The 16,499-nt window shown below is 44.4% G+C and overlaps 1 protein-coding gene across 4 annotated transcripts in view; it reads right to left on the bottom strand.

Moving 5' to 3' along the window:
- Positions 1-16,499, bottom strand: part of LOC106608564 (VPS10 domain-containing receptor SorCS2) — a 500,590-nt gene that overhangs the window by 210,936 nt on the left and 273,155 nt on the right. For all 4 annotated transcript variants that reach the window (XM_045721501.1, XM_045721503.1, XM_045721502.1 and 1 more), the window contains exon 3: positions 5,506-5,605. In XM_045721501.1, the coding sequence (XP_045577457.1) occupies positions 5,506-5,605 (100 nt within the window). The remainder of the gene's footprint in view (positions 1-5,505; positions 5,606-16,499) is intronic.

Here is a 16,499-nt window from a genome sequence, read left to right as displayed (position 1 = left end):
ATGTTTTTAATGAAATAGACCTTGATAGCTCATCTCCAGTGTCCCCAAGCTAAACACAGCTAACATCAACGGCAGGTCAGAAACGAGAAAGAAAAAGTATTCATAGGAGCTGACATTTCCCTAGACATTCCAGGCAATGACACTGGACTGGAAGACCTTCTCAATGAGAGTATTGACAAACTGCACGGGAAAGAAACTGCACGGGAAAGAAACTACACGGGAAAGAAACTGCATGGGAAAGAAACTACATGGGAAAGAAACTACACGGGAAAGAAACTACACGGGAAAGAAACTACACGGGAAAGAAACTGCATGGGAAAGAAACTGCACGGGAAAGAAACTACACGGGAAAGAAACTACACGGGAAAGAAACTACACGGGAAAGAAACTGCATGGGAAAGAAACTGCACGGGAAAGAAACTACATGGGAAAGAAACTACACGGGAAAGAAACTACATGGGAAAGCCACTAAGGGGTTAAGTGCTGCACTTTAGTATGTGTGAAAATGACTTGAATTATTTCAAGATTAATCTCAAATTAAAGAATGGGGTGGACATACAGTATCATGGCTGTCATATCTTGTGGAATGGGAACAGTAGATAGCAGGGGGAATATAACACCCTTTTATCTGAAAGTCTATGGCGGGGGCCATTTTAAATCTCTGCTCCAAGAGATGTTAACACCAGGTCCATAAGGCCCATAACTACATATTGTACTTTCTCTGCCACAACTATGTAGGCACTGCTCAAAGGGCTTCCCTTCCAAGTAAATGTATAGCCAAGAAGTTCTGGATTAGTATATATTTCAACAAGGGTTTTGGCAGTGGAAACGAATGAAATATGAAATAAGCTAGTTACCCTCCACAGCACTGGGAAAATAGGGAGACTCTCTCAGTTAATTTTCTCTATCTGCCTAGAAGGTCAAATGCCATTAAAATGCGTCTCCTTTCACTGCTATTGAACAGATTCCACCATAATTTTCTTCATAATTGCCTGCACGGCTCCTCTACCGTGAGATAATGCTGGACAAAGGAGGAAAATATATTTTAGAGGAAAATTAACCAATTAAAAAAAATGGTCTTCCTTCCATTAAAGTTTTCTATCGAGTCGAGGAATTACAATAGAGAGATTCAGACAGCAATCTGGTCAGGCATAATCAGCCTGCTATTTGACTGTCCATCATAGAAAACTATATGATACTGTCTGTCCAAATGAAAGGAAACCGTTTCCTCTCAAGGCCAGTCTCAGTTTCTGTATCTTTCTGTCTCTGACGCGTCTTCCTTTCACTCCCTCTCACCCCCTCTCCCCCCCCCCTCTACCCCTCTCTTGCCCTCTATCCATCCATCTCTCTCTCTCACACACCCCCTCTCTCCCCCCTCTCTCTCTACCCCTCCATCTCTCTCTCTACCCCTCCTTCTCTCTCTCTCTCTACCCCTCCATCTCTCTCTCTCTACTCCTCCATCTCTCCATCTCTCTCTACCCCTCCATCTCTCTCTCTCTACCCCTCTATCTCTCTCTCGCACCCCATCTCTCTCTCTCTACCCCTCCATCTCTCTCTCTCTACCCCTCCATCTCTCTCTACCCCTCCATCTCTCTCTACCCCTCCATCTCTCTCTCTCGCCCTCCATCTATGTCCCTCTCACCCTCCATCTCTCGCCCTCCATCTCTCTCTCTCTCTCACACCCACAGCCACACCTCAGTGTGTGAATAGAGGTCTCCCTGTACAAGGTTATCTTCAGGCAGTAAAACTCTCTCTTCTTCTCTGTCAGTTCTCTGAGGATAGGGGTTTATCATTCACGCGTGGCTGGGCCAGTCACACGTCCACCACACCACCTAAAGAAGCTTCCCGTACTGGATCAATGACCTGTCATCCAGCCGATGTTAACAAAACCTGTCTACCTCCACAGAATTTACGGACACTGTTCATTTCAACCTAGCCTGAGGGGAACCCAAATCTGACCTGGAATCAAATAGTATGTGTTTTCTTTCAAGTACTTTGCTTGATTTAGCATGCCTGGCAAAATGAAGCTGGGAGGATGGTCCCAAAAGTGCAAAACCCCACCCATCTGGCACTCAAGGCAGGCTCAAGCAAATGCTTATTTGAAGGATTGTAAATACATTTGAACCCAGGTCTGACCCAAATACACATCTAGAGGCAGTCTACAATGTCCGTGGTATCCTTCTCTACTGACACCAAGCTTCACAGTATCAACTACAGACTAATGTTACATCTGAACGTCTATTTAGAGGTTATTTAGAGGATATGTGTGTTGAAGAGGCTATTTAGAGGATGTGTGTGTTGAAAAGGCTATTTCACAAGTCCTCAACTGGCAGCTTCATTAATAACCTCTTAGGGCTAGGGGGCAGTGTTCGGAAGTTCGGATGAATGACGTGCCCAAAGTAAACTGCCTGTTACTCAGGCCCAGAAGCTAGGATATGCATATAATTGGTAGCATTGGATAGAAACACTCTGAAGTATTTAAAACTGTTAAAATAATGTCTGTGAGTATAACGGAACTGATATGGCAGGAAAAACCCCAAGGATAATCCATCCGGAAATGTTTTTTTGAGGTCACAGGCCATTTCAATGCTAGTCTATGGGATATACAAATAAATAGCTCCCAGATTGCAGTTCCTATGGCTTCCACTATATGTCAACAGTCTTTAGAAAGGGTTTCAGGCTTGTTTTTTTAAAAACTAACGAGTAGTTGTAGTTTTTCCAAGGTGTCTCTCATTAGAAAAGTAGTCTTGTTGCGCACGTGAATGAGGTGTGCGCTCTTCGTTATTTATCTTCCCTATTGAACATACTATTCTCCGTCTTAAATATTTTAGCTTATTTAGATATTAGAGTACCTGAGGATTAATTAGAAACATCGTTTGACTTGTTTGGACGAACTTTACCAGTTACTTTTTGGATTTGTTTGTATGCATGTTGAACGAGTGGATTACTGAAATCAAAGGCGCCAACTAAACAGACCTTTCTGGGTATAAAGAAGGACTTTATCGAACAAAACGACCATTCATTGTGTAGCTGGGACCCTTGGGATTGCAAACAGAGGGAGATCTTCAAATGTAAGTGATTTATTGTCTCGCTATTTGGGATTTTGTGACGCCTGTGCTGGTTTGAAAAAGTATTTTGATGTGGGGCGCTGTCCTCAGATAATCGCATGGTATGCTTTCGCCGTAAAGCCTTTTTGAAATCTGACAACGCGGTTGGATTAACAAGAAGATAAGCTTTTAAATGATGTAAGACACTTGTATGTTCATGAATGTTTAATATTACCATTTTGTAATTTGAATTTGGCGCGCTCCAGCTTCACTGGATGTTGTCGATTTTGATCCCGATAGCCAGATCAAGTTATTAAGAGCTTCATTAAATAGTACCCGCAAAATACCAGTCTCAACGTCAACAGTGAAGAGGCGACTCCGGGATGATGGCCATCTAGGCAGAGTTGCAAAGAAATAGCCATATGTCAGACTGGCCAATAAAAATAAAATATTAAGATGGGCAAAAGAATACAGACAGTGGACAGAGGAACTCTGCCTTGAAGGCCAGCATCCCAGAGTTGCCTCTTACATTTTAGTCATTTAGCAGATGCTCTTATCCAGAGCGACTTACAGTAGAGTGCATACATTTGTATTACATTTTTACATACTGGCCCCCAGTGGGAATCAAACCCACAACCCTGGCGTGGCAAGCGCCATGCTCTACCAACTGAGCTACAGTGGGACCTCTTCACTGTTGACGTTGAGACTGGTGTTTTGCGGGTACTATTTAATTAAGCTGCCAGTTCAGGACTTGTGAGGCATCTGTTTCTCAAACTAGACACTCTAATGTACTTGTTCTCTTGCTCAGTTGTGCACCGGGGCCTCCTACTCCTCTTTCTATTCTGGTTAGGGCCAGGTGGTGCTGTTCTGTGAAGGGAGTAGTACACAGTGTTGTACGAGATCTTCAGTTTCTTAGCAATTTCTCACACGGAATAGCCTTCATTTCTCAGAAAAATTATAAACTGATGAGTTTCAGAAGAAAGGTATTGGTTTCTGGCCATTTTGAGCCTGTAATCAAACCCACAAATGCTGATGCTCCAGATACTCAGCTAGTCTAAAGAAGGCCAGTTTTAACTTTAATCAGGACAACAGTTTTCAGCTGTGCTAACATAATTGCAAAAGTATTTTCTAATGATCAATTAGCCTTTTAAAATTATAAACTTGGATTAGCTAACACAACGTGCCATTGGAACACAGGAATGATGGTTGCTGATAACGGGCTTCTGTACGCCTATGTAGATATTCCATTAAAAATCTGCCGTTTCCAGCTACAATAGTAATTTACAACATTAACAATGTTTACACTGTATTTCTGATCAATTTTATGTTATCTTAATGGCCAAAAAATGTGCTTTTCTTTTTTTTTAAAAGGACATGTGACCCTAAACTTTTGAACGGTAGTGTACATCTTTGCAACATATACACATGGCATGCAAGCACATTCAGATGCACGCACACATACACACACACACAAACACAGACACAATGCTACACTAGATCAGTGATTGGTCTTTCACTAAGAGGAATCCCCTCATGCTAACCCTGGGCTGTGTTTGAATACCAAGCTGAGCCATACTTCCTATTACCAGTTGAATGCCAGTCAGGACCCCAGAGACATTAATCTCCCCCTGTCCACTCAGCTCTCTGTCGCTCAGTCAGTCTCTCTGTCGCTCAGTCAGTCTCTCTGTCTCTCAGTCAGTCTCTCTGTCTCTCAGTCAGACTCTCTGTCTCTCAGTCAGACTCTCTGTCTCTCCGTCAGTCTCTCTGTCGCTCAGTCAGTCTCTCTGTCTCTCAGTCAGTCTCTCTGTCTCTCAGTCAGTCTCTCTGTCTCTCAGTCAGACTCTCTGTCTCTCAGTCAGACTCTCTGTCTCTCAGTCAGTCTCTCTGTCTCTCAGTCAGTCTCTTAGTCAGTCTCTCAGTCAGTCTCTCGCTCTCTCGCTCAAGGAAATTATGATGACTGTATTCCCAGGCAATTAACCGCTACCGATGTCTCGCCCCCAATCATTGTGAAAACGGGTGTATATGCGTGAGCATGACCCTGGAGGATGAGTCAGTGAGTCCCAGCTGAATTTGAGAATTAGTGGAATGGAGGGTATGGACGATTCACTTTGTCTAATCTTCTCAATCTCTTATTGATTAAAGCCCCAGGCCCAGGGGATAACATCAGCTGATTGGACGAGCTGCCACGGCGGGCGGAACGGGGAAATGAGAAGCAGGTTCAATCAAATCTCTCATCCTGACGTAATTTTTAAGAGTGAGGGCCCTCACTTTCTCCTAAACTTTGTGTTTCATCAACTCTATGTCTAAAATCATGTCACCAAGCTTTCCCAAAGCACCTGAGTGTTATCTCTTAACAATACGTTACTTCAAGGTGAGTGGACTATGAGGAAGTTGCTAATAACTAAGTGCAGTTATAATGTCAATGCAGGTGAGTGGAGGGGAGAATACCACCTCCTACCTTTTTCTTGTTGGTGGGGCAGATATAGAAGTTAGAGACCACGATGGTTGTACCAGGCATCAGGTTGAGCTTTGTGTAGGTGGTGCCATAGTCACTGGATCTGAAGAGAAACAGAGAAACAGAGAGAGGTAAATATCCTGGGTCTGAGGGAATGACAGGTTTTACGGAATCGAGTCAAAATACAAAAGCAATCATTCTTTCTTTACAGCCATTTCATTTTTATTACCATTCTCCCTTCCTGTACTCCTAAACCTGAAGCATTAAACCTGAAGCATTACAGGTTCATATATTGAAACTGATGGTCAGAGTTGACAGAACAGGTTCACATATTGAAACTGACGGTCAGAGTTGACAGAACAGGATCACATATTTGAAAAGGCCCAGAAAACCGCAACTGGCCTTAATCTGCCTTACTGCTCCTGAAGGCATCGTATTAGTTCTCTCTTTACCGTATTAGTTCTCTCTTTACCGTATTAGTTCTCTCTTTACCGTATTAGTTCTCTCTTTACTGTATTACTTTTCTCTTTACCGTATTAGTTCTCTCTTTACCGTATTCGTTCTCTTTACCGTATCAGCTCTCTCTTACCGTACTAGCTCTCTTTTTACCATATTAACGGTATAGCACTGCCCAGCTCGACCCCCTGGTGTGGTTAAGAGTGACGGATAGCCAGGCAGCTGGACACCGAAGCATTGGCTGAACCGTTGGAGAATAACCGCGGGCTAAGGGACGAAGCGGCGAAACGCACTGGCAAATCCCCAAAATCTGGCAGTTTCATGAGAATGTGATGGTTAGGTGACGGCTGCAGTGCAAAGGACCCTGAGATGTCTGAGATTGATGGCCGACTCCTTGAGAATGTTTCTCCAGTCTAGCCAAGTCAAACACCAAGGAATGGCTAGTGCGAGGAACGTAATTATTTGTGACACTTTCTGTTGAATGGTGCAGTTTTGCTGGCCAAGGGTGACGAGGTAAGGCAGTCTGTGGAAAATTGACAGGCGTGCTATGGTCAGAGTCAATTAGCTTTCATTTTGCGAGGCTGCATATTCTACATTTTTGCTGTGAATCACGCCAAAGTATAAAGGAGACTCTGATATAACTTTAAACACAGACCAACCAGCAAGCATAGCAGACACAGAGGAACTCTATATTCAAATAGATTAAATTAGCATGATTTCTATTCCGTCGTCTTCCTTACCTGAATGTGCTTATTGTCACTTTGGATAACAGCATCTGATATATGCCTAGAATTTAAATGCAAATGGTCTCTACACTGCCTCTTTGAATGCTATTAAACCTACTGTATATAAAATGTTATTAAGAGTAATTGTTTAAAGCAGTATTGTGCTATTGCCAGTAAGGATAGCCCTGAAGGGTTTGTAAAGAGATAGTCAGTCCAAACTCCTAAAGGCATCAGCATGCTTCAGTTCGGCTGGCGGCTAGGCGAAGTCGGCTAGGTGAACCGAACGAGTGTGCTCACACACTCCCTTAAAAGACATTCGCTTGAAAAATTTGAAAAAAGCACAATAGTACTGTTTGTCCATTTTGAGACGCCATAGCAAGTATTCACTTCCTCAAAATGGTCTAAGATAATTTAAGAAATCTGTCATAAATTTTTACGTTTTTGCAGAGGAGACCTTACTTGCGCAATTGTACATCTACTGTAACTAGATGTTTGGGGCAGTATTTCTCAATGAAAATATGTGCATGAAAATGAGTCGTCTCTTGTTGAATGACAACAAAGACTTTATTGAAGAATCCCTACACCTGACCAATAACGGAAGAAGGGGCGTAAACTTCGGCTCCCAAATTTCGGCTGAGCTTAAGAATAATTGTAGTGTGCCCGAACAGCCAAAAAAACATACCGAATTCCTAAACGAACAAAAACAGTCACAAAATGTCATCATATTAAATGCATGTACTCTTCTAAACTGTGTCGGCTGAGAAGCATGCAGACGCCTTAACACAGATTGGACTGGAAGTGATGCTCTGCTGAGTGAGAAAGGGAAGAGGAGAGAGAGAAGAGAAGAGAGCAGTGAGTGTGGTTTAGTGTTGAAGAGAGGAGATAGAAGAGAGGGGGAAGAGGGGAGAGGTGGGCATCTGGCCATGATGAAGGGGAGTGATCAGAGAGCACGTCCACCCTGCCCCACTCTGCTCCAGACAAGTGGATTTACTTTACGGCATTACTCTCTAACACTCAGCAGGGCAGCAAACACATCGGTAGGCACACACACAAACACATGGGTATAAACAAGAGGAAACACACACACACACACACACACACACACACACACACACACATAAACACACATATACAGACAGACAGACAGACAGACACACACACACACACACACACACACACACACACACACACACACACACACACACACACACACACACACACACACACACACACACACACACACCAAGTCACCGAAATCTCCCATCCTTCGGCAAAGTTTCCGCTGAGAGCTCTGACAGAGCTGCACAAAATGGAGTGGCCTAGCAGGGCTTGAGCTATTTCCTCACGTCCCAGTGTGAGCGAGTGGTGTTTTCATCTTCCCCAGTGTTAACCTGGATAACTCACAGAGGAGACAGATTCTGCTGTTGGCTGTGTGTGTTCTGAGCCAGAGATCACTGCTCTACTGAAGCCTACAGGGAGACAAGGCCTATATGCTGTCACTCAGTATAACTACGAATACACGTGATATGATAGCTTTCTTTAAATGGTTAGTTCAACCTCCAAAATCAAAGCTCATCAACTGTCTGAAATAACTTGTGCACAAGCTAGCTCTTGAGCTTTTCTCTTATGGAGATTTTGCTAAATGCTAGCACCACCAGGCCCCCTGCTGGCAGTCTCTTGGGGTGAGGGGTCTTGGGGTGGGGTGAGGGGTCTTGTGAAGTCAGTGGGTCCAGATGCTGGGCCTGGTGAGTATGTCTGGGCATGGTGCCCACCACCACTGTCAGCCCTGTGGTCATTACACTTACCCTAATTAAGGCCTGAGAGTTTAAATGAGGACAGATAATTGGTGTTGGAATGGAGTTAATTTAACAGACAACTGTGTTTGGATGGGGAAGTGTGTCTTTCATCTCAACCCGTCTGTATGATTACATTCATTCAGGGGAGCCAAATGCTAGCTAGATTAAAGGACAGTAGCGGATAGAACAACAAACCCTAAATGAGAAAGAATTTCGCACTGTAACGGCTGTCTGTAAGAGGGAACCAAGGTGCAGCAGAAGATGTGTTCATCATTAGAATTTGAATTCAAAAAAGCAAGAGAACACTACAAAATGAACAAAAAACCCCTCTCTATGGCCAGGGCGTTACAGTACCCCCCCCCAAAGGTGCGGACTCCGGCCGCAAAACCTGACTCTGAAGGGGAGGGTCCGGGTGGGCCTTCTTACGGCGGCGGCTCAGGTGCGGGACGTGGCCTCTGCTCCACCCTTGACGTCGCCCTCTTATGTGGCGCACCTGGCCGCGCCGAAGGTCTGGTGGGCGACGCTGACTGCGCCCGGCTGGCGGGCGGCGATGGCTGCGCCCGGCTGGCGGGCGACCCTGGTTGCGCCCGGCTGGCGACCGGCGATGGTTGCGCCCGGCTGGCGGGCGACCCTGGTTGCGCCCGGCTGGCGGGCGGCGATGGTTGCGCCCGGCTGGCGGGCGACCCTGGCTGCGCCCGGCTGGCGGCCGGCGATGGTTGCGCCCGGCTGGCGGGCGTCCTTGGCTGCGCCCGGCTGGCGGGCGTCCCTGGCTGCGCCCGGCTGGCGGGCGTCCCGCCAGCCGGGACGCACTGACCCAGGACGGCACTGACCCAGGATTCACCAGGCTGGGGAGACATGATGGATGCCTGGCCCTGGGCACAGGCACAGGACTCACCAGGCTGGGGAGACATGACAGAGGCCTGGCCCTAGGCGTAGGCACAGGACTCACCGGGCTGGCGGGCGTCCCTGGCCACTCTGGCAGTTCAGGGCAGTCTGGCCACTCCGGCAGTTCAGCGCAGTCTGGCCACTCCGGCAGTTCAGCGCAGTCTGGCCACTCCGGCAGTTCAGCGCAGTCTGACCTCTCTGGCGACTGTTGACTGGCGGGCAGCTCTGACGACTGTTGACTGGCGGGCAGCTCTGACGACTGTTGACTGGCGGGCAGCTCTGACGACTGTTGACTGGCGGGCAGCTCTGACGACTGTTGACTGGCGGGAAGATCTGACGACTGTTGACTGGCGGGAAGCTCTGACGACTGTTGACTGGCGGGAAGCTCTGACGACTGTTGACTGGCGAGAAGCTCTGACGACTGTTGACTGGCGGGCAGCTCTGGCGACTGTTGACTGGCGGGCAGCTCTGGCGACTGTTGACTGGCGGGCAGCTCTGACTGCTCTGAACAGGTGAGACCCACTGGAGGCCTAGTCCTGGGAGGTGGCACAGGACGGACCAGGATGGGGAGACCCACTGGAGGCCTAGTCCTGGGAGGTGGCACAGGATGGACCAGGATGGGGAGACCCACTGGAGGCCTGGTCCTGGGAGGTGGCACAGGATGGACCAGGATGGGGAGACCCACTGGAGGCCTGGTCCGAGGAGGAGGCACAGGATAAACCAGGCTGTGGGGGAGCACTGGAGTTCTGGTACGGACACTCTTTACCCACACTCCAGGCTGAATGCCCACTTTGGCCCGGCACGGGCGGAGAGCAGGCATTGGGCGAACTGGACCCTCCCAGCGCTCTGGAGACACAGTGCGCAATGCCGGCGCAGGATAACCTGGACCGAGGAGGCGCACTGGAGACCAGACGTGCTGAGCTGGCACCATCCGCCCTGGCTCGATGCCTGCACTCGCATGGCACTTGCGGGGGGCTGGTATGTAGCGCACCGGGCTTTGAACGCGCACTGGGGACACCGTGCGCTCCACAGCATAACACGGTGTCTTACCAGTACCACGCTGCTTCCGGTAAGCACGGGGAGTTGGCTTAGGTCTACCACCTGACTCTGCCAATCTCCCCATGTGCCCCCCCCAAAAAAAATTGTGGGGCTGCCTCCCGTGTCCGTTGCGCTCCCTTGCCTCGTACCAGCGCCTCTCAGCTCTCGCCGCCTCGATCTCCCACTGCGGGCGGCGATACTCCCCAGCTTGAGCCCATGGTTCACCTTCGTCCAGTAATTCCTTCCATCTCCAGGAATCCTGAACGATCCTCTCCATCTTCTCCAAAGCCATGAGGCCTTCTCCTGGTGCCTCTCCTTCCTCTGCTGCTTGGTCCGTTTTCGGTGGGTAATTCTGTAACGGCTGTCTGGAAGAGGGAACCAAGGTGCAGCAGAGGATGTGTTCATCATTAGAATTTTAATTCAAAAAAGCAAGAGAACACTACAAAATGAACAAAAAAAACCTCTCTATGGCCAGGGCGTTACACGCACCCAGTTTAAACGGTCTCATTACCATCGAGTTAGAGACAATGCTTTTTGTGTTCGTTTGGATTTAAACTGTGGAGAGAAAAAAAAAAACGCTTGTTAAATATTCCACGGGATTGAAGTCAAAGATTCATTGATGAGACATTATTTAACTAATAAATCTAATTTGGGCGTTGTGTTCGGAGGCTGGCGTTCAATTGGCTAACGTTTAAGAAAGAAATGGTATGTATGATCTAGTACGACCTGTATGCTCTAGTCGGCTGGCCCTCGCTACATATATGTCGCCAGACCCACTGGCTCCAGGTCATCTATAAGTCTATGCTAGGTAAAGCTCCGCCTTATCTCAGTTCACTGGTCACGATAACACCCACCCGTAGCACACGTTCCAGCAGGTATATCTCACTGATCATCCCCAAAGCCAACACCTCATTTGGCCGCCTTTCATTCCAGTTCTCTGCTGCCAGTGACTGGAACGAATTGCAAAAATCGCTGAAGTTGGAGACTTTTATTTCCCTCACCAACTTTAAACATCAGCTACCTGAGCTGTTAACCGATTGCTGCAGCTGTACATAGTCCATCTGTAAATTGCCCACCCAATCTACCTACCTCATCCCCATACTGTTTTTATTTTATTTACTTTTCTGCTCTTTTGCACACCAGTATGTCTACTTGCACATCATCATATGCTCATTTATCTCTCCAGTGTTAATCTGCTAAATTGTAATTATTTGCTCCTACGGCCTATTTATTGCCTACCTCCTCATGCCTTTTGCAAACACTGTATATAGACTTTCTTTTTTTTCTACTGTGTAATTGACTAGTTTATTGTGTTATTGGCTTGTTTATTGTTTACTCCATGTGTAACTCTCTGTTGTCTGTGTCAAACTGCTTTGCTTTATCTTGGCCAGGTCGCAGCCTACCTGGTTAAATAAAGGTGAAATAAAAAAATATAAATATTAAAAATTGATAGGAGCTAGCAGGATTAACAGGAGAGTTAAATTAGTACTGCTGTTCAGATAGCAGGATTAACAGGAGAGTTTAATTAGTACTGCTGTTCAACTAGCAGGATTAACAGGAGAGTTTAATTAGTACTGCTGTTCAGATAGCAGGATTAACAGGAGAGTTGAATTAGTACTGCTGTTCAGATAGCAGGATTAACAGGAGAGTTTAATTAGTACTGCTGTTCAGATAGCAGGATTAACAGGGGAGTTGAATTAGTACTGCTGTTCAGATAGCAGGATTAACAGGAGAGTTGAATTAGTACTGCTGTTCAGATAGCAGGATTAACAGGAGAGTTTAATTAGTACTGCTGTTCACTAGCAGGATTAACAGGAGAGTGTAATTAGTACTGCTGTTCACTAGCAGGATTAACAGGAGAGTTTAATTAGTACTGCTGTTCAGATAGCAGGATTAACAGGAGAGTTAATTTAGTACTGCTGTTCAGATAGCAGGATTAACAGGAGAGTTCATTTAGTACTGCTGTTCAGATAGCAGGATTAACAGGAGAGTTTAATTAGTACTGCTGTTCAGATAGCAGGATTAACAGGAGAGTTGAATTAGTACTGCTGTCATAGAGGAACAGGAGAGTTCATTAGTACTGCTGTTCAGATAGCAGGATTAACAGGAGAGTTTAATTAGTACTGCTGTTCACTAGCAGGATTAACAGGAGAGTTTAATTAGTACTGCTGTTCAAATAGCAGGATTAACAGGAGAGTTTAATTAGTACTGCTGTTCAGATAGCAGGATTAACAGGAGAGTTCATTTAGTACTGCTGTTCAGCTAGCAGGATCAACAGGAGAGTTTAATTAGTACTGCTGTTCAGATAGCAGGATTAACAGGAGAGTTTTATTAGTACTGCTGTTCAACTAGCAGGATTAACAGGAGAGTTCATTTAGTACTGCTGTTCAGATAGCAGGATTAACAGGAGAGTTTTATTAGTACTGCTGTTCAACTAGCAGGATTAACAGGAGAATTTAATTAGTACTGCTGTTCAGATAGCAGGATTAACAGGAGAGTTTAATTAGTACTGCTGTTCAACTAGCAGGATTAACAGGAGAGTTTAATTAGTACTGCTGTTCACTAGCAGGATTAACAGGAGAGTTTAATTAGTACTGCTGTTCAGATAGCAGGATTAACAGGAGAGTTTAATTAGTACTGCTGTTCAGATAGCAGGATTAACAGGAGAGTTTAATTAGTACTGCTGTTCAGATAGCAGGATTAACAGGAGAGTTCATTTAGTACTGCTGTTCAACTAGCAGGATTAACAGGAGAGTTAATTAGTACTGCTGTTCAACTAGCAGGATTAACAGGAGAGTTAATTAGTACTGCTGTTCAACTAGCAGGATTAACAGGAGAGTTCATTTAGTACTGCTGTTCAAATAGCAGGATTAACAGGAGAGTTTAATTAGTACTGCTGTTCAGCTAGCAGGATTAACAGGAGAGTTTAATTAGTACTGCTGTTCAGATAGCAGGATTAACAGGAGAGTTCATTTAGTACTGCTGTTCACTAGCAGGATTAACAGGAGAGTTTAATTAGTACTGCTGTTCAAAATAGCAGGATTAACAGGAGAATTTAATTAGTACTGCTGTTCAGATAGCAGGATTAACAGGAGAGTTTAATTAGTACTGCTGTTCAGATAGCAGGATTAACAGGAGAGTTAATTGAGTACTGCTGTTCACCTAGCAGGATTAACAGGAGAGTTCATTTAGTACTGCTGTTCAACTAGCAGGATTAACAGGAGAGTTAATTTAGTACTGCTGTTCACTAGCAGGATTAACAGGAGAGTTTAATTAGTACTGCTGTTCAGATAGCAGGATTAACAGGAGAGTTTAATTAGTACTGCTGTTCAAATAGCAGGATTAACAGGAGAGTTTAATTAGTACTGCTGTTCAGATAGCAGGATTAACAGGAGAGTTTAATTAGTACTGCTGTTCACCTAGCAGGATTAACAGGAGAGTTCATTTAGTACTGCTGTTCAACTAGCAGGATTAACAGGAGAGTTCATTTAGTACTGCTGTTCAGATAGCAGGATTAAAAGGAGAGTTTAATTAGTACTGCTGTTCAACTAGCAGGATTAACAGGAGAGTTTAATTAGTACTGCTGTTCAGATAGCAGGATTAACAGGAGAGTTTAATTAGTACTGCTGTTCACCTAGCAGGATTAACAGGAGAGTTTAATTAGTACTGCTGTTCAGATAGCAGGATTAACAGGAGAGTTTAATTAGTACTGCTGTTCAGATAGCAGGATTAACAGGAGAGTTAATTGAGTACTGCTGTTCACCTAGCAGGATTAACAGGAGAGTTCATTTAGTACTGCTGTTCAGATAGCAGGATTAATAGGATCATTTAATTAGTACTGCTGTTCAGATAGCAGGATTAACAGGAGAGTTTAATTAGTACTGCTGTTCAACTAGCAGGATTAACAGGAGAGTTTAATTAGTACTGCTGTTCAGATAGCAGGATTAACAGGAGAGTTTAATTAGTACTGCTGTTCACTAGCAGGATTAACAGGAGAGTTTAATTAGTACTGCTGTTCAAAATAGCAGGATTAACAGGAGAGTTTAATTAGTACTGCTGTTCAGATAGCAGGATTAACAGGAGAGTTTAATTAGTACTGCTGTTCAGATAGCAGGATTAACAGGAGAGTTTAATTAGTACTGCTGTTCACCTAGCAGGATTAACAGGAGAGTTCATTTAGTACTGCTGTTCAACTAGCAGGATTAACAGGAGAGTTAATTTAGTACTGCTGTTCACTAGCAGGATTAACAGGAGAGTTTAATTAGTACTGCTGTTCAGATAGCAGGATTAACAGGAGAGTTTAATTAGTACTGCTGTTCAAATAGCAGGATTAACAGGAGAGTTTAATTAGTACTGCTGTTCAGATAGCAGGATTAACAGGAGAGTTTAATTAGTACTGCTGTTCACCTAGCAGGATTAACAGGAGAGTTCATTTAGTACTGCTGTTCAACTAGCAGGATTAACAGGAGAGTTCATTTAGTACTGCTGTTCAGATAGCAGGATTAAAAGGAGAGTTTAATTAGTACTGCTGTTCAACTAGCAGGATTAACAGGAGAGTTTAATTAGTACTGCTGTTCAGATAGCAGGATTAACAGGAGAGTTTAATTAGTACTGCTGTTCACCTAGCAGGATTAACAGGAGAGTTTAATTAGTACTGCTGTTCAGATAGCAGGATTAACAGGAGAGTTTAATTAGTACTGCTGTTCAGATAGCAGGATTAACAGGAGAGTTAATTGAGTACTGCTGTTCACCTAGCAGGATTAACAGGAGAGTTCATTTAGTACTGCTGTTCAACTAGCCAGATTAACAGGAAAGTTAATTAGTACTGCTGTTCAGATAGCAGGATTAACAGGAGAGTTTAATTAGTACTGCTGTTCAACTAGCAGGATTAATAGGATCATTTAATTAGTACTGCTGTTCAGATAGCAGGATTAACAGGAGAGTTTAATTAGTACTGCTGTTCAACTAGCAGGATTAACAGGAGAGTTTAATTAGTACTGCTGTTCAGATAGCAGGATTAACAGGAGAGTTTAATTAGTACTGCTGTTCAGATAGCAGGATTAACAGGAGAGTTTAATTAGTACTGCTGTTCAGATAGCAGGATTAACAGGAGAGTTTAATTAGTACTGCTGTTCAACTAGCAGGATTAACAGGAGAATTTAATTAGTACTGCTGTTCAGATAGCAGGATTAACAGGAGAGTTTAATTAGTACTGCTGTTCAGATAGCAGGATTAACAGGAGAGTTCATTTAGTACTGCTGTTCAACTAGCAGGATTAACAGGAGAGTTAATTAGTACCGCTGTTCAACTAGCAGGATTAACAGGAGAGTTAATTAGTACTGCTGTTCAACTAGCAGGATTAACAGGAGAGTTCATTTAGTACTGCTGTTCAACTAGCAGGATTAACAGGAGAGTTCATTTAGTACTGCTGTTCAGATAGCAGGATTAACAGGAGAGTTTAATTAGTACTGCTGTTCAAGTAGCAGGATTAACAGGAGAGTTCATTTAGTACTGCTGTTCACTAGCAGGATTAACAGGAGAGTTTAATTAGTACTGCTGTTCAAATAGCAGGAATAACAGGAGAGTTTTATTAGTACTGCTGTTGAGATAGCAGGATTAACAGGAGAGTTTAATTAGTACTGCTGTTCAGATAGCAGGATTAACAGGAGAGTTAATTTAGTACTGCTGTTCAGATAGCAGGATTAACAGGAGAGTTAATTTAGTACTGCTGTTCACTAGCAGGATTAACAGGAGAGTTCATTTAGTACTGCTGTTCAACTAGCAGGATTAACAGGAGAGTTAATTTAGTACTGCTGTTCACTAGCAGGATTAACAGGAGGGTTTAATTAGTACTGCTGTTCAACTAGCAGGATTAACAGGAGAGTTTAATTAGTACTGCTGTTCAGATAGTAGGATTAACAGGAGAGTTTAATTAGTACTGCTGTTCAGATAGCAGGATTAACAGGAGAGTTTAATTAGTACTGCTGTTCAGATAGCAGGATTAACAGGAGAGTTTAATTAGTACTGCTGTTCAGATAGCAGGATTAACAGGAGAGTTTAATTAGTACTGCTGTTCAGATAGCAGGATTAACAGGAG

Source organism: Salmo salar, chromosome ssa07 (genome assembly GCF_905237065.1).
Source record: "Salmo salar chromosome ssa07, Ssal_v3.1, whole genome shotgun sequence".
Classification (NCBI taxonomy): domain Eukaryota; kingdom Metazoa; phylum Chordata; class Actinopteri; order Salmoniformes; family Salmonidae; genus Salmo; species Salmo salar.
The sequence above is the reverse complement of the archived record's forward strand: the minus strand, read 5'-3'. Positions and strand labels throughout refer to the sequence as shown.